A 22,197-nucleotide genomic window follows, 5' to 3' on the forward strand; every position below is an offset into this window, starting at 1 on the left:
ATTCACATGCTCGGAATTGAAAGACTACATTACAATACAATAAAAACAAAAATAATGGCCCATGGGACTTTTAAGAGGCACACAACCAATATTAAAAATGTATAAATGTATTCATGAGCAATCATTACAGTATAATTTCATCGGTGGAGACAGTACAGGACATTCAATAGAACATAATGACTTCATTTATTCCAGACACCCTGAGCTGTATCGAACTTGACGCATTTCACAAAATCTAAAATTCGCTTCATCAGTAAAAGCACAGATATAAATGATTGATACAGTAATCAAGATCCTCTCATATGACCAAAGAGTGGTTTACCACGTCCAATCAGCTATCCCAGAAGTTGTCAAAGTAGTTATGGTTGCCAGTACCAGCAGACAAAAAACATACCTTTGGCTCGGTATCCTGGTCAGAGCACTGAACACTCCATTGACATCTGGTTTTAGGATTTTCATTCCCACTTATTAGTGTTCTTTTTGTCTGCTGGTACTGGCAGCCAGCTCCGTGGCATGATCATCCTTCCCTCCCCAACTTCCGGGGGGGGGGGGGGGGAAGTTTAGCGCATCATCCATTAAAGTGGGGTGTTCCCATCACCATGACTACTGTGACAACTTCTAGGATAGCCGATTGGACGTGGTAGACCACTCTTAGGTCATATGAGAGGATCTTGATTACTGTATCAATCATTTATATCTGTGCTTCTCCTGATGAAGCAAATTTTAGATTTTGCGTTGAGATCGATACAGCACAGAGTGTCTGGAACAAATGAAGGCATACCTTTCATGAAGTTGTATTGTATGTCCTGTACTGTCTCCACTGATGAAATGATATTGTAATGATTGTTCATGATTTGATTTTATATGTACATGTCTCTATGTAATACATTCATACATTTTTAATATTGGTTGTGTGCCTCTTAAAAGTCCCATGGGCCATTATGTTTGTTTTTGTGTACAATTTTGGGACTGAGGACTTTTTTCTTGGAGAATAGGTGCAGGAACTCCCCCCATTCTGAGTCATCCCTTTTCTCCACCCAATACCCACCTCTGAGCATTGTCCCTTGGTTCCACCCCCTACCAACCTCCTATGCACAACAAAATACCTCACCCAGCAACAAAAGATCCACCCCAGCAACATTAGACCCCCTCCAGTAGCAACAACCGCTCTCCCAGCAACCAGTATCAATAGATAAGCCAACAATAGACCTCTACCTCAACAGGAGATTCCTATCAATAACATAAGACCCCCAGCAACAATAGATCTCCCAGCAGCAACAATAGACCCTCACACAATACCAGATCCCTACGAGTGACAATAGATCCCCAAGCAGCCAGCATCAAGAGACCCTCCAACACACCCCTCTCCCCTTGCTATTACATACATTCAGTGCTGGAGGTGCCGGAACTGTGTTCCACCGAGTTCCTGCTGAAAAAAAGCCCTGGTCTTGCATATGCATCAAGCTAAAAAACCTTATTAAACCATATAATAGCGCACATATACACACAAAAAAAAAAGTTGCTTTCAAATCTTGCAAGGCTATTTAAAAAGACCTGCTCTTATCGAATAAATATGAGGATTTAGGCCCCGTTCACATAGGGGCAATCCGACTTCGGGTGGCGACCTCCGAGGTCGCGGTGCGAGCAGCGCGCCGCGACCTCGGAGCGGCCGCCACGGACTTCATAACATTGAAGTCTATGGCGGTCGCCTCCGGGTCGCCCCAAAGAAGCTCCGGACCCTTTTTCTAAGTCGGAGCGACTTGTGTCGCTCCTATTAGAACGGGTCCGCAGCTTCCCCTATGGAAGGCGACCTGCGGCGACCTGTGAGGCGACCAGGTCGCCTCACAGGTCGCCTCTATGTGAACGGGGGCTAAGTCACACCATATGGCCATATTGTGCTTAAAGAGGAAGTAAACCCTCCTCTGACACTTTTACCTATAGGTAAGCCTATAATAAGGCTTACCTATAGGTACTTTAAATATCTCCTACACGTGTACCGTTTAGGAGATATTTACCTTACATGCAGCCAGTGACATCCCTGGCGCATGCGCTGTGAAGGAACGGCCGCTGGTGCCGTTTCTTCAGAGACCCGTGCCGTGACTGTCGGCTTCCGCGCGCGTGAGCGGGAGTGACGTCACCGCGGCTCCGGCCAATCAGATGGCCGGATGCCGCGATCCCGGAAGACGGGCGACTGGACATGTCGCCCGTCATAGAGGTGAGCGGACGGCATGACGGGGGCTCGTTCTAAGGTAAGTATTTCATAATGAGCTATTATGCGATGCATACTAGCTCATTATGTGTTTATCTTTCAGCTTGTAAAAAAAAAAAAAAAAACCATAGGGCATTACTCACTCCATACATGGGAGAAGTACACTGGTACTGGGCACTGGTAGGTGGCACTGGGGGCACAAATAATCCCTCTCTTCTTCGGGACTGATGTCCCTCTGACAGCAGTTGGCTGATCGCCGGCTGCTGTTTACTTTACATGATCAGCTGTCATTGGTTGACAGCTAATCACGTGGTAAGGGGGCAGGATCGCCCACGTGGTAAGGGGGCAGATCGTCTCCGATCTGTGATCAGGTGAGTCTCATGGACTCGCCGATCACAGAGCGAGCTGGGCGCGCTCCGCAGGGAGCGCGCAGGCCGCTCGTTGCTGAAAGGACGTCAGTGTACGCCCTCCCGGCAATTCAGGTCCGCGCTGTAGCTGTCATTCGGCTATAGCGTGGACGTCAAGTAGTTAAGAATGTCCCCAAGACACATGTACTGTAGATTCTGGAGCTCAAGTAGTTAAAGTGAGCCTGCCCTTGAGGCCAACCCTAAATGTAACCCCCTACCTCTAATGCTGAACCTAATCTTCATCCAATGTACTTTCACACTCTCACTAAAACTGTTACCGAGTAAAAAATGTTTGCATGATGCATCTAATTACAGCACACTAAAAAAGTCTTCACGGAATACTTTTGATTCTTTATTTTTATATTTGTGGACTTTTATTTATCCGTGATCATTTTATAGTTCCTTCTCTTTTTATCCTCAACAGGATGTTGGTTTGAAGGTCCTGACAAATTTGCAAATCCAGAAGCCTCTGACCAAGACAAGTTGCCCTTCAGGACCCATCATACTTGAGGGTAAAGGACCATTTTTAGAACAAGCATTTTCAGGTGTGTCGTAAAGATTATAGATATAAGCAATTACACCATCAAAGGGTGATACTGTGGGTGTGTAGGTGGTAGAGACCGGTGCCACATCCTAATGATTATAGTATGTGTAAAAAGAAAAGGAAATATGGGCTTTGTAGGCACCAATGATAAAAACATACATTTTCTTGATTACAATTTACATAAAACACATGTATACATAATAAAATTGCAATCTAAACATCACAAAAAATTATCCAGCTCTGACCGCCAGATTAGAGCCAGTGAAATAACAAACCCTGGTAGTATCCCGCTGCAGAGTTGAAGTGCAGTGTATTAAGGCTAAAAGCTCAACATGTTTCGTGATATCACGCTTCTTCAGGAGCTTATTTTCCTTTGCATTTTCCAGGTCGATGTACTCAGACGTACAGGGACTGATAGCTTTTCAGAATAAAAAGCAATTATGCTTATAAACTCTTAACCCTTGTGAAATTCAAGATGTCCTCTTAATCAAAAGATAGTATTACTTTGAGTAGATACAGTAACATAACAGTTGGTGAATTGCTGCACCTCAAATAAACGGATTGTATTCATCATACAGCAGTAGGCTCACCACCGATTGGGGGATCCCAGACAAAGTAGTCTAAAACCTATTGGGGTGAAATTCACATGGACTAGTAATCTGTATGCAGCTAACAAACAGACCTTGGTTCGGCTGGATGGTAAGGGCAGCTGATGGTGGAGGCATCTGTGTTGTAAAGATTGCTATATAGTGTTTTGCAGCAGTGCCAAGAATAGATCGGTTGTACCCAACAGAGATGGACAACACAGACTACGAAGATTTAAAAACAGCTGCTTGTGCCATAAGACACTTTTCACACTGCATTGCAGTAAAGTTTCTGTATGCAAGCTTGTAGCGCCCCCTTATGGTGGGTTGTTTATACATCTCCTGCCACACTGCCTACATCACATTTTCAGTGATGTTATTGATTTGCTATTCCTAGGCTGTCTGGCCACGTTTTGAAAAACTTGTTCACAAACACAAGAGGGGCCCCTCAGCCTATGGTAGCTACAAGCCCCATCTGCAGGGGGTTAACTGAACTCCGGTCCATGTGACATGAGGTTCCAGGCTACCAGGTATGTGGCACTACAATGTGACCCTCACCCTTCTTACCACTACCAGCAGGCTGACTTTCTTATTAAGCCATCACCAATTTTTTTGACGGGAACTGGCCACAAGTCTCTGTTCCTAAAGTACAGGCTTACCTTCTGTTTCCATAAAAACAACAAACGATGAATCGCTTTCAACTTGACCATTTTCTTTACTTACTGTAAAGCCCAATTATGGGATCATTTTAATCCCCTTTCTTCCCTCCCCCCACTCCTTTCTCACTGTGATGAAAAAAAAAAAAAATTCTAAATATTTAAGCCATGGTCACATGCATTTATTTTCTACTGGGGCCCTTCTTTCGGGTGTCCACTGACTGCATGATGTGTGTGGGCAGGTCAGGGTGACATGGCGGTCATCACGTCCTCCATGTTTCCCTCTTCGTTTTGTGCCAAGCAAGGGTCACATGAGAGGCCTACCCATGGTTGGGTTCTTCTGGGCTACGCTAGGCACTTAATACAGGTCACTCTCCTCCACATGGGGTCCCTTTACTTAGCCACGCTCATGTCCCGGACAGATGGTCAAACATGAACGAACTCTAGCAAACTCTCTTGATGTCGTATACACCAATATGGTCACTGTTGCATTTAGGAGGGACATGCAGTGTATCGCCACTTTCTCTTTGCATGCACTTCACTTAACTCTTTCTTGTCCATACCTGTTTACAGGATGAGGGCCTGGCGGAGCAGATTTGCTTCCGTTGCTGTAGGAGATGAATTGTGGCCGAAGGAGTGCCAACAATATCTCCTTTGCTGCAAGAGGCTATTTCACCTGCCACATGTACAGGTACACGCTTAACGAAACCTTTGTTACCCTTGGTAACCGCTGTATTTTCCCACTGTATTAACTCCTGCGCTGATGTCCTCATACCCCAGTGTGTTTAATGACCCGAGCTGTAGACCAGTTATGTATGCCAGTTATTTGCACTGCACCCCTTTAGTAACTTTAGACCAGGGAAAGGCAAAGTTTCAAACATTTTAATTGAAAAATCATTTATCATGATGACAGAGGCAATCGAAAGGTCCAAAATAAAGTGCCAACATTTCCTAACATCCCTAATCCCTAATGTCAGGCTTGTAGCTGCTGAAGCATACCGGTTTAAGCAAAAGTCCAATACTGGTTAGGTTCACGTCTACATGGTATTGGCTATCCAGACTCCAGTAACTGTATCAGGCAAGCCTGGCAGGCCTAAATTGATCTTTTTCTTCTCTCTCTCTGAATCCAGTCCTCCATTATTTTTATATCACACAGGACCAGCGGTCAGACTCAGCAAAACCCAGGAATAACAGTTACCCCCTATTTTCCGCTGGGGCATCAGTAACCACTAACTGACTACAATTTTCATTGGTTGTCCACTGGAGGAGTTCTCCCAGGATCCAGAAGACTTCTGCTGTCAGCCCAATGGGAGCCACAAGGACCAGGTCGATCTGGTTCTGAGTTTGGCAAATGGCTGGAACAAAGGGCCCAGATGGGGTTACTTAGATGAGCATAATTTGAGCATAATCTCATGCAATCTTGCATCAGTTGACAATTAAGATGTTCATCTACATATTCCCATTTACCCTCTTCATTAGCCCTTCCTGCACTTTGCAAAAGGAGGCAGACACTTCCAATTAGTTGCACTGTCATGTGGCCTATCCTGTGCACCCAGAGTATTTATAAAAGTTTTTGTACCCCTTCTTGCCCTCTTAAGAACTAAGGACATTCAAGTAACAGGGTACCTAGACAACCTTCTTCTATCTGCAAACATTCAAAAGTATTTTCAGCTACTTCAGGCTTTCAGTTGTTTTCAGTTGCACTATCAAATGCCTGCCCTACAATGTTCCCTTCATCTAGAATACATAGGCCTCGTTCTAGAAACAGATTAGTCAAAAAGCTTCCTTCCAGAAAATAAACTTCTCTCTCTCTCTAAGATCTCATGCTCAGATGATAAGATCAATTCCTCATTGAGATTCTTAATGAAAGCTCTGGGCCCCATTGTAGCCTAATTTAAGGCTTTTACCTTAGCTCATTTCCATTCAACGCCTATCCAATGCACCATCTTGTTGGCTTGAAACAAACCTGCTTCTTCTCTCAACCTCTGTATGCTTCTCTCCAACCATGCAAGGAGGTCCCTAGCTTGGTGGACTTCCAATCTAGCATTGACAATGGGAAAGTAATTTGAACCACACCCATGGAGGGTCATAACAACAGATGCCAGCCATCCAAGCTGGCGTTGAGTGTCCCAATCTTTCACAGTTAAAAACAATATGGATTCCCAGGGAAGCCAGCTTCCCCTTAACATCCTGGAGCTCAGAGCATTAAAATTAGCACGATATCAAACCCCTGCCCTTCTCACCAACTCATGACATCCCCTTTTTATGGATACCTGATCAGGACCAGGAGATGGTGCTGTGTGTGATGGGGAGCGCCTGGCAATTTGAATGCTATTACAGCCGAGCGATTCCCGATCTCTGTGATTATCCGGCCGGCTTTCCTTTTCCTCTTCTCTCTCTTCCCCTGAGCCCCACACTCATCCTCAATCATTTTCCACTCGCAAAATGCGAGCAGGCGAGTGGGAAATTTGAGGGCTGTACTGTACTATCATACCTTGAAATCCTTTTTTGCCTGGTTTCACTTCAGTCCCAAAGATTACTCTGTATTTTGCATTCTATCCTTCCTACAATTGGGTTGACCATAATTTGGCCTTAAAGAGGAGCTCCAGTCGGTTTTCTGAAATATAAAATTCACCAGCTACGAAAACTTTCATTAACTCACCTGTACCAGTATCCAGTGCTGTGCTCGCCAAGGGTGCGTCGGGGACTGTGTTTGGTTCTCGGCACCGGCATCTCAGCTGTGGGCACCCAGCTGTAACAGCTTGCAGCTGTATAGCTGGGTGCCCAATGTGCATGTGCAAGTTGCGCTGTGCATTGTGAATGGCCCCACAGTCCTCTGGGACCTGTGCTATGTCCCAGAAGACTGCAGGGTGGGGGGGGGGGGGGGAGAAGTTGTACTCAGATCGCCTAGGCAATCCGAGTGAAAATGGGAGCGGGTACCCCCCCAAAAAAATGTCAAAGAAGAACATGGGAGAAGGCCTTAAAACAGAACTTACCCTTTTGGGTGGAGTTCTGCTTTAAGTACTCTTAAAGTGATACTAAAGACAATATTTTGTGTTTAAAAATAGCAAACATGTCATACTTACCTGCTCTATGCAGTGGTTTTGCATAGAGCAGCCCAGATCCTCCTCTTCTCGGGTCTCTCTTTGGCACTCCTGGCCCCATCCTCTTGCTGAGTGCCCCCACAGCAAGCAGCTTGCTATGAGGGCACCCAAGCCGCTGCTTTGCGTGTCCATTTAGACATGGAGCCATAGCTAGGCCTGGCCCCCTCTCTCTCCTCATTGGCTCACTGACTTTAAATTGACAGCAGTGGGAGCCAAATGCGTTTCGCTGCTGTCTCAGCCAGTGAGGGGCAGCCGAGACTCTCATGCAATATCGCTGGATAGAGACGGGCTCAGATAAGTATTAGGGGGGCTCACAGAAGGTTTTTTTTTCTCATTCCTAATTATCTTAATGCATAAAATGAATAAAGATAAAAAACTTCTGCCTTTACGACCACTTTTAGGGACATGTTTCTGCCTTGTCCATTTAGTTCCAAAAACTGCCAGGTTCTTTCCCTTTTAAAAACCTTTATTCAAGATGTTTCTCAGATCAGACCACCCTAACAGCACCCTGTGCTTCATTGGTATCTTAATTTGGTTCTCTCTGTCCTATAGAACCACCCTTTGAACACATCAGGCAACTCTCTTTGAATGACCTCTCCTGCAAAGTGGCCTTTTTTATGGCTATCATGTCTGTCAGATCTGTCAGACGTGTCTCTGAACTAGCGGCTCTTTTTTGTAAGGAGCCATTCCTTCACAATAATAAAGTAGTCTTGCACCCAAAACCTACCTTTCTACCTTAATGAAGTCAATGGGTCTGGATTGTGCAAAATCTGGTGCAGCTCGGCCAGGGGCAGATTGGCAACTTTCAGCCCAGGGGGCAAGTACAAAAAGCAGAGGCCCATGCTGCAGCGACTTGGCCCCTCCCACTCTCCCTCTTCCCATCCTCCTCCTGACCCCCATTCCAGACTGAAACCCTGCTCCAGGTACTCTCTACTCACCAGCTGAATCCGGGTTCCCAACCTGGCCAGCAGGGGGCGGTTGGGGGGAGCTGGGACAGCTCGGTTGGGGCTGGTCAGGGGAGGAGAGTCTCCAGTGGGGCATGGAACCGGCCTCTGCTTAGACACAGCTTACACCATCCATGCTGGGGGGAGGGGGGGGGGGTAGGAGGCCTGCGCTCTGTCCTTCTGTCCTTGTCTTCATCCCGCACTCAGTAGGTCAGCGGTGGGGACTTTTTACTTCTCTTCACCAGGAACCCTTTAGGCATGTCTATGGCAGAAGCATTGCAGCCTTTTTACAGGACATCAGAGTAGCCCAGGGGGCAATTGCCCCCCTGCCTTTTGGCTCACTCCTCCCCTGAGCTCGGCATAGAAACCAATGAGCTTCCAGGTTTTATTAGAGAAAGAAAGGAACAAGCCGCTCAGGTGTGTCAGTCCGACCTGGTGCTGGTGAGACCCGTAATCCGGAAAATTGCAAGTAGAAGTAGTGAAACCGCACTCAGGTAGATGAAAGCAAATAATGTGGTTTATTCTTCAAGTTCATGGATATACAGACAGTGCAGGGAACAGATAATCCAGGTTAACGCGTTTCACGGCTCACATGGCCGCTTACTCATAACCGTAGTGATGAATAACGGGAATCGGTTTCTTATACATATTCTAGATGATTAATGTAATTGTTAACACCTTTGTATAATTGACTCAATGATCTTGCAATGAGAGACCGATTTAGACCGTGATTCAGCACCTGGGATATAAAGATGTACACGAAAAATACCTCATAATGAGGCAAGATAACATGACAGCAAACATAAATTATGTTTGCTGTCATGTTATCTTGCCTCATTATGAGGTATTTTTCGTGTACATCTTTATATCCCAGGTGCTGAATCACGGTCTAAATCGGTCTCTCATTGCAAGATCATTGAGTCAATTATACAAAGGTGTTAACAATTACATTAATCATCTAGAATATGTATAAGAAACCGATTCCCGTTATTCATCACTACGGTTATGAGTAAGCGGCCATGTGAGCCGTGAAACGCGTTAACCTGGATTATCTGTTCCCTGCACTGTCTGTATATCCATGAACTTGAAGAATAAACCACATTATTTGCTTTCATCTACCTGAGTGCGGTTTCACTACTTCTACTTGCTTCCAGGTTTTATTGCCAAAGTTTAACAGAGCAAGCTAAGGTTAAAAGCGGATTGGCTACCATGCACAGCTGCAGACTATGTGTGCACCAGTTTTGGTAAACCTCCTCCATTGTCCTTCCTTTTTTTTGTGCCCTGCTCCTAAACACCCCAAAGAGATTGCTCTTCTCTGTCTTGATGTTGTCAGAGCTATGCCCAGCTTTCATCAGGAAGACTGACTCTTTCTTTGTCCTACCGACAGGACCTCACAAAAAGTCCACTATTGCTAGGAGCACTCCAAGAGCTTACACTTGAAAGGAAAAAACACCTTCAGCACTTTTACGTGCCTAACTTCACCAAATCAGTGGGTACTCCCTGAGCATCCTGACAAGCCTCTGTTGCCAAGCTTTGTAAGGCTGCCACTTGGTCTTCAGTTCATACCTTCTCCAAGTTATGGTTAATTGACTTTTATACCCAGTGGTGTATTTTGGTTTTATGCTGCCCTAGGCAAGACTAAAATTGGGCTCCCTCCCTCCTCCTCCTCCTATGTAAATTTGCCCCACTCCTTTTTTAACGGATGTGACTCCCTGGAGGACTACAAGTCCCAGCATGAACCCCTGAGATCTCATGAGAGGAGGGGTGAGAGGGGGTGAGAGGGGATGAGAGAGAGAGGAGAGGAGAGAGAAGAGAAGAGAGAAGAGAGGAGAGAGAAGAGAGAAGAGAGAAGAGAGAAGAGAGGAGAGAGAAGAGAGAAGAGAGGAGAGAGGAGAGAGAAGAGAGAAGAGAGGAGAGAGGAGAGAAGAGAGAGGAGAGAAGAGAGAAGAGAGAAGAGAGAAGAGAGAAGAGAGAGGAGAGAGGAGAGAAGAGAGAAGAGAGAAGAGAGAAGAGAGAAGAGAGAAGAGAGAAGAGAGGAGAGAGGAGAGAGGAGAGAGGAGAGAGGAGGAGAGAGAAGAGAGAAGAGAGAAGAGAGAAGAGAGAAGAGAGGAGAGAGGAGAGAGGAGAGAGGAGAGAGGAGAGAGGAGAGAGGAGAGAGGAGAGAGGAGAGAGGAGAGAGGAGAGAGGAGAGAGGAGAGAGGAGAGAGGAGAGAGAAGAGAGAAGAGAGAAGAGAGAAGAGAGAAGAAGAGAAGAAGAAAGAGAAAGAGAAAGAGAAAGAGAAAGAGAGAGAGAGAGAGAGAGAGAGGATGAGAGAGAGAGAGAGAGAGAGAGAGAGAGAGGATGAGAGAGAGAGAGAGAGAGAGAGAGAGAGAGGGGGGGGGATGAGAGAGAGAGAGAGGGGGGGGGATGAGAGAGAGAGAGAGGGGGGGGATGAGAGAGAGAGAGGGGGGTAAGAGAGGCGGCTCTAGCAACCAGTGGCCAATAGAGTCTCAGGTGGAGGGGGGGGCGGCTTTTATGCTGCCCCCCTGCAAAGTGCCGCCCTAGGCCTGGGCCTTGTTGGCCTAGGCCAAAATACAGCACTGTTTATACCTCTGCAGATGCACCTTTAGGTTGCAAGGTTCTTGCAGCAGCACTCTGAGTTGGCTTGACCTTTGTTACTGCTGGGCCTGTTAGCACAGCCTTGTTGATGCCCTCCCTTCTGATTCATTGCTTTGGGATGTCCCAGGGTCTATGAATATCCAGCCCGTGTCCTGTACTCTATGATTAAGGTAAAAGGAATGTTGACTTACCTGTACATTCCACATCTTGGAGTACAGTACAGACCACAGGTCATACTTCCCTCTATTCCTGTGTTACTCTGCTTTGCTTGCAGAAAAAGTGAAGACTCACGGAATGGAGAAAGTGGTAATAGGGGTAATAAGTCCAGGAAAGCCAATGTCCAATCACCTGAAGGTAGTAGCCTACAACCTAGGGTCTATGAATACTCAGCCTCTGTCCTGTACTGTACTCTAGGATGTAAAATCCACAGGTAAGCCAGATTCCTTTTATTTCCATCCTGGGAAATTCTTTTTACAATATTGTTCTTGTCCCCCAGAACAAAAAGTCACACCTGAACCTGTCGGCAAGGACGAGATTCGCAAGTATTTTCCTGAAACTTGGCTCTGGAGTCTGGTGGAGATCGGGTGAGTGGACGGGCACAGATTTTGGGAGTTACACAAGCAGATTGGCATGAGAAGACCCAATACCAGATAAAAACATTGGATTTTCACTGGCAACATTCCTAAACCTAAATATTAAAAATGTTCTTAATCGTTTTGGATAGGAGTGATGAGGGGTTAAAACCCCAGACAGGTTTTTATTGCCTTGTAACAAATCCACCCAGCAACGCACCCTTTTCTTTCCTTTGTTGGGAATGCACTGCTAACATTGGCACTGTCAACTACCAATAGAAGAGAGAGCCAACACTACCAGTTGACCTCAGGATATTAATGAGGTCATTTTGCAACGGCAATGCAGAGTAAACCATACCATCGCGTTTCAGGGTGTGTTACGGTTTATTTTGCATTAGGGATGCACCAATTCCATTTTTTTACCACTTTACCACCGGAGGATTTTCCTGCTCTACGTCCAGGCCACTTTTTGCAACTTGGCACCGTGCGACTTTAACTGACAATTGCGCGGTCATGCAATGCTGTACCCAAACTAAATTTACGTCCTTTTTTTCGGTGGTATTTGATCACCTCTGCACTTTTTATTTTTTGCGATATTAATAAAAAAAAAGAGCGAAAATTTTGCGAAATAATTGACATTTTCTACTTTGACAGTTAAAAAATATCCAATATATTCCATTTTTGTCATATATTTAGGCCAAAATGTATTTAGCTACATGTCTCTGACAAAAAAAATTCTCAATGAGCGTATTTTAAACCGCTTTAAGACCGGAAGATTTTACCCCATTCCTGACCAGGCTATATTTTGCGATTCGGCACTGCGTTACTTTAACGGACAATTGCGCGGTCGTGCGATGCTGTACCCAAATAAAATTTATGTCCTTTTTTTCGACACAAATAGAGCTTTCTTTTGGTGGTATTTGATCACCTGTGCGATTTTTTTTTTTTTAATTTCTGATAAAAAGAGCGACAATTTTGAAAAAAAAAAAAACAATATTTTTTACATTCTGATATATAACATTCCCAAAAAAATTTAAAAATCAAAATTTTTTAACATTTTAGGCCAATTTGTTTTCTGCTACATATTTTTGGTAAAAAAAAATCACAATAAGCGTATTTTGATTGGTTTGCGCAAAAGTTATCTCGTTTACTAACTACGGGAAAGATTTGTCATTTTTATTGTTTATTTTTTTTTTACTAGTAATGGCGGTGATCTGCGATTTTTTTTTTTTTGCGGGACTGCGACATTGCGGCGGACAGATCAGAACCCTAACTGACATTTTTGACACTTTTGGGGGTAACAGTGACATTACTGCAGTAATCAGTGCTATACATATGCACTGTTACTGTACTAATGACACTGGCAGGGAAGGGGTTAACTTTATTGGTGATCAAGGGGTTAAATGTATGCCTCATGCTTACTGACGTGTGTGGGGGGAGGGGACTGTGTGACACAGACACAGATCGCAGGTTCAGCTATGCTGAATCCTGTAATCTGTCCCTGCCTGTCACAGAGGAGATCCGCCCGCTTTGTTTACACAAGTGGGTGGATTTCTTCACTCGATCCCCGACGATCGGGGAAGAGCAGCGATGATCACCGCCTCTCCTCCCCTGGCCCGACTCCCGCTGTGTATGAATACAGCGGGAGCGAGCCTCCGGCGGCGCGTGTGTGCCGCCGAGAGAGGGGAGAGTCTGGTGATGTAGGTCTACGTCGCCAGACGATAACGAGCCACTTTGCCGCAGTACCAGCTCAGTGAGTGGTCGGAAAGTGGTTAAAAAATACGTTCGAGTGCCGATATTTTTTTTTTTTTAGTACTCGCCGATACAGGTACGTGATCCTGCCCAGGAGAGCTGCCTTGCCGCCATATATGTACAGTATACAGTTGGCAATCGGTTAAAGTGGTTGTAAACCCTCACATATACCCAGTGAAGTAAACAGCCTCAGCTAATACACAGAGATAAACAAGCAAAAAATTGGGGGAGCAAACCCTGAACATGTATATCTAAAGCCGGTGCAGCCATGGACCAAGCAACATGTATATTAAAAAAGAATAGCGTAACCATGCAAAAGAAATGACTATTAAATATGAAGACAATCTATAATTAAAAATTGGGATTTGGTCCCACCATATGGCCATATCGTGCTCAAGCCCACCACTGCGTCAAAGTACCCCATTATCAGTGGGTCCTACACTATCCATGAAAAAGGGGTGAATCCAGCCTAACCCTTGGAGACAACACTCCTTGCTGGGAGAGATGTGCTAATGCACTACAAGGGACTCCTCCTATATCTACTTGATAGTGGACAATACACAGAGATGAAACAAATCCTCCTATCTGCTGTCTTCCCCTTTCTACATCCTTTGAAAAGTGCAGATCATGTTAAAAATCTTTATTCCTCTTTCAGCAGCACATTGGGGTGGGTGGGGAGACTGAAATTACACTGTGTGAGAGCTGTTTGGAAGAAAGGGACACCCCCCCCCCCCTTTACATAGGCAGAGGATGGAAGGAACATGCAGAGCTGTATTCTGAATAGACAAGCTCAGGGCTTATCTCCCTCTTAGCTCCCTCCCCGACACAAATTTTTAGGTAATGTTATCTCATGTGTCAGAGAACTTGTCAGAAGTGACTCATGCTGATAACAGAGGAACGGAACACCAGAGAGAAACCACACTTAGAGCTTTGGAGAGAGATAAGTAAACACTACAGATATATGTGCTTAGATCAGATCTCATGAATGGGGTTTACAACCACTTTGGAAACACATGAAAAACAGGCATGAGAAAATGTAGAATGTGTCTTAAAACAAGTCTCAAAAATGCATCAACTGCACATGCATAGAAGTGAACCCATAGAAAAGGGAAGAAAAAAAGACAAGAGTGAGGATCAGAGGATAGACGGTGTCTCAACTTTACCTAGAAATAGATGCTAACTAGCAGTAATGTTACATAGCAAGAGTCATGAATAAGTAATAATTTCAATCTGGGGGTTTTACACTTTTTGCGGGACTTTGTCCCGGGCATTTTATGTTTTACCGATAGAAAAGGGACCACTGGGGATTTCTATGCCCTTGCAATCAGAATTTTAGCTACAAGTAAAAAGCAAAAAATGTATAATAATTTAAAGACTGAATGTGGTTAGAGGCATTAAAGCGGTATTAAAATCAAAACAAAACACCTTGCAGCCTACCTATCATTAGATGTGGTGGCTGCATTCGTTTTCTTTTTTAGACTTTTTTTCCCCTCTGTTTTCACCTAATAATCTGGCCAGTAACACACCACCTCTATTAGAGCACCCCCACTCTGTATGAAGGAGCACAGGGGACACATTTGGACAGCAACATTATCAGTCTGAGGAAGAGGGGAGTGTTAGGACTGGCGGATTTAGATTCACTAACAAATTAAACACTTGCCGACCAGCTGCCGCAGTTATACGGCGGCAGGTCGGCAGGTTCCCGCAAATCTCTGTACCTGTCCCCACGAATCGCCAGTGGGGAAGCCGATCCACGGGGCTCGCGGCCGCGATTGTCGCCGGGCACCCTCAATCACCCCCCGTGAAGAGAGGATAGCAGTCTGCTGTTGTAAACACAGCAGACCGTTGTTCTCTCAGGAATCAATGCAGAGCTCCTGTGTTCCTCCTATTAAGGATCACAGGTCTCTGTATTGATTTCACAAGCCCATCCCCCTAACAGTTAGAAAACACCCCCTAGACTCACATTTAACCCTTTGATCGCCCCCGGGTTAACCTCTTCCCTGCCAGTGTCATTATTACAGTAACAGTGCATATTTTTAGCACTGATTACTGTAGTAGTGTCACTGGTCCTCCCAAAAATGTCAAAAATGTCAGTTAGGGGTCCAATATGTCCGCCACAATGTTGCAGTCCCGCTAAAAATCGCTGATCGCCACCATTACTAAAAAAAAAAAAAAAAATTAAATAAATGAAAATGAAATAAATCTTTCCCCTAGTTTGTAGACGTGATAACTTTTGCACAAACAAATCAAAATACGCTTATTGCGATTTTTTTTCTTTTTTTTTTTACCAAAAATACCTGGCTAGATAGAAATTGGCCTAAAATGATGAAAAAATTTGATTTTTAAATTTTTTTTATTGGAAATGTTATATAGCAGAAAGTGAAAAATATAGTTTTTTTCAGAATTGTTGCTCTTTGTTTACAGTGCAAAAAAAAAAAAAAAAATACCACCAAAAGAAAGCTCTATTTGTGGGAAAAGAAGGACAGCAATTTTATTTGGGTACAGCGCCGCACGACCGCGCAATTGTCCGTTAAAGTAACGCAGTGACGAATCGCAAAAAATGGCCTGGTCATTAAGGGGACAAATCCTTCCAGTCCTGAAGTGGTTAAAGTCATACTCCAGTTAACACTTCATAATCAGTTACAGCAAACATTTTTTTTCTTTTGGGATAAAGGTTTTATATAAATAAATAAAATTGATCGATGTAAGCACCCCATGTCTGTGTTAAATGGTTTGTCTCATCCCTGTAAACATGCATCTGGAAGACGGCTTGTTCGTCTTTTGAAAAACAACAGACTTACTGGCTGGATCACCCAGTGAAAACAAAAGAAAGCCTAAAAAATAAAACAAATGCAGCCACCACAAGTAAGAATTGGTAAACTGCAATATAATAAGTGTTTTCTTTTGGATTTAATACTGCTTTAAAGATAGAAAATAGAAGAGAACAGGAAAGAAATGAGAAAAGAGTGAGAACTAGAGGATGTGAAATGTCTCACCTGGAAATACTGTACATTCTAACTAGCTGTCATTTTACATAGAAAGAGTCATGAATCTGTAATAAATTCAATCCGGGGGTTTCAAACTTTTTCAAAAAGTTGTTGCAATATACTTGCTAATGTCTTGTGGGGCAAAATCCAGGGTATTTCATATTTAACTGATCGAAAAGCTCTTATAATCAGAGTTTTAGTAGCAAGTAATATAAAAAAATTAAAGACTGAATGTGATTAGGGGGGCACCCGGAATAGAATCAGTAAATACTGTGGAATGAGGTGGGAAAGTTTGGGATCCCAAATACCAGGAATCTTGAAATTAAGATTTAGCCCTTTAATCCAACATTGTTGTATTCTAGGGCATTCCCACCATATGTGCCATACCTGATCCACTCTTATCCTATGTTATTCTGTTTGTCTTTCATAGTCAATATGGCTACACAACCATCTCAGTGACCGTCCCCGACACCATCACCACATTTAACGCCAAGACCTTCTGCCTAGGGAACAATGGCTTTGGTCTCTCACCACAAGTATCCCTGACCGTCTTCAAGCCGTTCTTCGTGGACCTCACCCTACCCTATTCCATCATCCAGGGGGAGACGGTGACATTGAAATCCCTGGTCTTCAATTATCTGAAACAATGCTTGAAGGTAACTAAATGATAAGAAAATTAAAGCCAAATTCCATCCTTTTTCTTCAGTCTTGCTTAAGCCTCGTACACAGGCACCGATTGTTGGCCGACCGATCGGCCGACTTTTGTCCAGTGTTGTTGTGTTGGTTGAAATGTGCTCTAGACTGCACACACATTTTTTCGGCCAACAACAACCAACTTCAGAAGTGATGTCATGTGCTGGTTTACTTTCCGTGTGTTTTTTCTTCTCTGAGCATGCCCAGTTTTGCTCCTCTGATTTTTGTCTGCCGAAATCTGTACTGACTGACGAACAATCGGCCGTTCTGTTGACTGCCAACAAAAATTTTATAGCATGCACATCAGATTTTGTTCGGCCGAAAAGTCGCAGTCGGTTGTCGGAAGCATCATACTAACAAGCCGACAATTGGCCGATTGGACGTTGGCCGAAAATTTACGGCCAACAATCGGTGCGTGTGTACGAGGCTTTTATTCTGATTCTGGTGCACACTGCAGGGGCGTAACTACAGGGGTTGCAGTCGCAACTGGGCCCCATGCTCCAGGGAGCCCTGTGCGGCTCCCCTGTACACCTGGATAGGAGGGGCGGCAGGGGCCACATGTAGAGAAATCACTGTCTTCCTTTTTCCTCCTGTAGCTGCAGGAGGAAAATGGAGGAGATTGGTTCCTCTGTATGCTGCCCCCGCCACTCCTCCTATCCAGTTCACTTGTGTTCTGCTGTCTCTGGGCCCCTGTGTGCTTCCCTGGTCCCCCCCTACTGTGCTTCCCCCCCCCCCACTGTGCTGCCCTCCCACACTGTGCTCCCTCCTCTCTCCTGCCGGCTGCTGCAGGGGATGTGTCACAATAGAGAACCAGGAAGGGGTCAGTAAATATGTAATTTACCAGCCAGCTCCTTCCTTTTCTGAATGTACAGAGTCATAGTCAGTAACATTGTAAAAAAAAATAAAATAAAATGATAAAAAATAATATAATTAAAATACCAAAAAAATAAAAACAACTGACACCAGTGGGTGAACTTCCAGGATCACAAAGGTCACACTTGTAACCGGGCCCTGGCATTCCACCGCTGTGGGGAGGCCCCAACATGGCAGGAAGGTGGCCCACTGCAGAACTTGTGAAAGGGTCCCGCAACGAGAGTCCCGCAATGAGAGTAAAGGGCCCCAGGATCAGTGGGAAGAGTCCCAGGCTTAAAGGGAAGGGCCCCGGCCAGGGGTCCAGGGGGCCCTTCATGGTTTCCTGCACCGGGGCCCTGAAGGTTCTAGTTACGCCTCTGGCACACTGCGAGCTTTTTACAATGTGCTTTAGAAGCTGTAGCATGCCAGATAGAGCCACACCTTATTTCCTGGCTGGAAAACATCCAGGATCAGCACTTCCTTCTAGTTGGTTTGATTCCCAGCCATGGCACTACCTGCCTGGATTTTGCATGTTCTCCCTGTGCCTGCGTGGGTTTCCTCCGGGTACTCCGGTTTCCCTCCATACTCCAAAGACATGCTGGTAGGTTAACCATTCCTGGACCAAGCCCATTTCTGACACATGTGTTGTTTACAAGTTCAAATCTGTATTTTTAGCTAGAAAATTACTTAAAACCCGAAACATTATATATATTTTTTAGCAAAGACTCTGGAGAATAAAATGGCGGTCGTTGCAATATTTTTTGTCACGCGGTATTTGCGCAGCAGACTTTCAAACGCCATTGTTTTGGAAAAAAAATATATTTCACTGCATTTAAAAAAAACTAAACAGTGAAGTTAGCCCATTTTTTGTATATTGTGAAATATGATGTCACGCAGAGTAAATAGATACCTAACATGTTAGGGTTTAAAATTGCCCACACCCGCGGAATGGCGACAAACTACGGTACATAAAAATCTCCATAGGCGACGGTTTAAAATCTTTTAACGGTTACCAGTTTAGAGTTACAGAGTAGTTCTTTTTTCAGAATTATTGCTCTCACTCTGGCAATTGCAGCGATACCTCACGTGTGGTTTGAACAGTACTATTTGCGGGCGTGACTTGCGTTTGCATTTCCTTTCATGCGAGAGCTCACAAGCAATTTTTTAATTTTAGCACAGTTTAAAAAAAAAAAAGTCTGATCACTTTTTTGGCAAATGAGGTTTAACGTGGAGAAGTGTAAGGTTTTGCACTTGGGGACTAGAAACATAAAAGCACAATACACGTTAGGAGGGGAACCCTTGGGGGAATCAAAAATGGAGAAAGATCTGGGAGTCTTGGTTGATGATAGATTAGGCAACAGCATGCAATGTCAAGCGGCAGCTGCCAAAGCCAGCAGAATATTAGCATGCATAAAGAAAGGGATGTATTCCAGAGATAAGACTATAATCCTTCCACTTTATAAAACTCTGGTCCGACCGCATCTGGAGTATTCTGTCCACAGTTCTGGTCACCGGTCCTCAGGAGGGATGTGTTGGAGCTGGAGAGAGTCCAGAGAAGGGCAACTAAACTAATTAGGGGATTGGAGGACCTTAATTATGAAGAACGTCTGCAATCGCTTGATTTATTCTCCCTGGAGAAGAGACGCCTGAGGGGGGACATGATAGCAATTTTTAAATATCTCAATGGGGATCTCAGCTTAGAAAAAAAGCTGTTCAGTCAAAGGGATTGCATGAGGACTCGGGGGCATACAATGCAATTAGAGGAGAACCGTTTTAACCTCAGGCAACGTGGGGGGTTCTTTACTGTTAGGGCTACAAGATTGTGGAATTCTCTACCACAAGAGGTGGTTTCTGCGGGAAGTATGGTGGCTTTCAAAAGACTCTTAGACGTACATCTCAAGGATCAGAACATTCAGGGCTATGTGAGATGATTACAGCTACACACACCTACACAGGTTGAACTGGATGGACTATTGTCTTTATTCAACCTCACCTACTATGTAACTATGTAACTTTTATTGCTGTCACAACATCCCTTGTGACAGTAATAGGCAGTGACAGGTACTCTTTATGGGGGGATTTGGGGTCTAAAGGACCCCTCCACTGCACTACAATGTATTAAAAATGCCGAAATCTGCATTTTTGAATACTGACAGTTTTTTAAATTCGGCGTCTTTAGTAAATCAGACGTGACGTCATCATGCCGCTTCCGGGTTGCTACATCAGGGACCCGATCAAAACTGAATTCAGCTTTGATTGGGACTCCAACCAGCCAACGGACTTGGTGGGGGGCGTCCTCTCCCACTCGCTGGGGTAACGACCGAGTGGCTCCCGAGCCACTTCAGCCGCTATCACCTGAAAGCCGACCGCTGGCTCTAAAAAATTATACCAGGATGATGCCTCTAGCTGCAGGCATCACCCCGGTACAACCACTTCTCTGAGCCAATATAGGGCTACGTCGATTCGTGGGAAGTGGTTAACCGGCTCCTGTCTGAATTGGCCCTAGTATGTGTATGTATGAATGTGTTCGTTAGGGACCTTAGATTGTAAGCTCAGGGTCTGATGTGAATGTAAAATATACAGTATATGTGTAAATTGATGGCACTATATAAGTACCTGTAATAAATAAACCTAGCACTTTCCTCTATACCAGGGGTTAACAAAATTACTAAACAAAGGGCCAGTTTACTGTCCTTCAGACTTTAGAGGGGCCGGACTGTGGCCATTGGGAGTAGAAAATGTCCTGGTCTCAGTAACAATGCTCCATCATTGATGTCAGTAGGAGGAATAGTGCCCCATCATTGGTATCAGTGGGAGGAATAGTGCTCCATCATTGGTGTCAGTGGGAGGAATAGTGCCCATCATTGGTGTCAGTGGGAGGAATAGTGCCCATCATTGGTGTCAGTGGGAGGAATAGTGCCCATCATTGGTGTCAGTGGGAGGAATAGTGCCCATCATTGGTGTCAGTGGGAAGAATAGTGTCCCATCATTGGTGTCAGTGGGAGGAATAGTGCCCCATCATTGCTATCAGTGGGAGAAATAGTGCCCATCATTGGTACCAGTGGGAGGAATAGTGCCCATCATTGGTGTCAGTGGGAGGAATAGTGCCCCATCATTGGTGTCAGTGGGAAGAATAATGCCCCATCATTGGTATCAGTGGGAGGAATAGTGCCCCATCATTGGTATCAGTGGGAGGAATAGTGCCCCATCATTGGTGTCAGTGAAAGGAATAGTGCCCCATCATTGGTATGAGTGGGAGGAATTGTGCCCCACTCTTGGTGTCAGTGGGAGGAAAAGTGCCCCATCAGTGGTGTCAGTGGGAAGAATAGTACCCAATAATTGGTATCAGTGGGAGGAATAATGCCCCACTTTTGGTGTCAGTGGGAGGAATTATGCCCCATTGTTAATGTCAGTGGGAGGAATAGTGCCCCAAGGGACAGATAGAGACAAGCAAAGTGCCATATCTGTTTTGAGACCACTGCTCTATAGCCTTACTGTTATTGGCCTGCCCCTTTCTTTTATTTGATTTCAGTTATTTTATTCATGGAGGCTCAGCATCACATGTAGCATTACCAGGGTGGTCTTCTTGCAAATGCAGTCTGCCTAAGAACCCCCACTCCTCTAGAATAACATCCACCTATAAAGGAATTTTGGTATTTGCATAAACTCCTCACACTGTTTGCATCAGAGCTGAGAGCTCCAGACAGGAGTACTGAGGCTGGGTGCTGTTATTAGGAAGCTATGTGCCTGCCCCTCCCACCATCCTACATTGCATAGAGCAGCATAGAGACCCAGTGATCACAGTCTACATTTAATCAAATAAGCCTTGCAATTATACTAGTTACAAGTGAAGGACAATTAAATATAAAAATAGATAAAATATATCTAAAGCCAAAACTGTATTTTGCTAGTTTTGTCCTGGATTCAGATACTCACCTACCCAGAGGATCCAGCATTGTCCTGGATTCAGATACTCACCTACCCAGAGGATCCAGCGTTGTCTTGGATTCGGGATACTAACTACCCAGAGGATCCAGCGTTGTCCTGGATTCATAAACTCACCTACCCAGAGGATCCAGCATTGTCCTGGATTCAGATACTCACCTGCCCAGAGAATCCAGCATTGTTCTGGATTCAGATTCTCATCTACTCAGAGAATTCAGCATTGTCCTGGATTCAGTTACTCACCTACCCAGAGAATTCAGCATTGTCCTGGATTCAGTTACTCACCTACCCAGAGGATCCAGCATTGTCCTGGATTCAGATACTCACTTACTGAGAGGATCCAGCGTTG

General features: G+C 44.7%; 1 protein-coding gene across 1 annotated transcript in view; it reads left to right on the plus strand.

Moving 5' to 3' along the window:
• The window catches only part of LOC309563283 (alpha-2-macroglobulin-like protein 1), a gene marked incomplete at its 3' end in the record, with an annotated part of 181,820 nt that overhangs the window by 70,846 nt on the left and 88,777 nt on the right, over positions 1 to 22,197 (plus strand). Inside the window, exons 9-11 of the mRNA XM_082267688.1 lie at positions 3,041 to 3,161; positions 11,544 to 11,631; positions 16,789 to 17,014. Coding sequence (XP_082123814.1) covers positions 3,041 to 3,161; positions 11,544 to 11,631; positions 16,789 to 17,014 — 435 coding nt within the window. The remainder of the gene's footprint in view (positions 1 to 3,040; positions 3,162 to 11,543; positions 11,632 to 16,788; positions 17,015 to 22,197) is intronic.

This window comes from Pelophylax lessonae (assembly GCF_965119305.1).
Source record: "Pelophylax lessonae genome assembly, chromosome: 9".
NCBI classification, from domain to species: domain Eukaryota; kingdom Metazoa; phylum Chordata; class Amphibia; order Anura; family Ranidae; genus Pelophylax; species Pelophylax lessonae.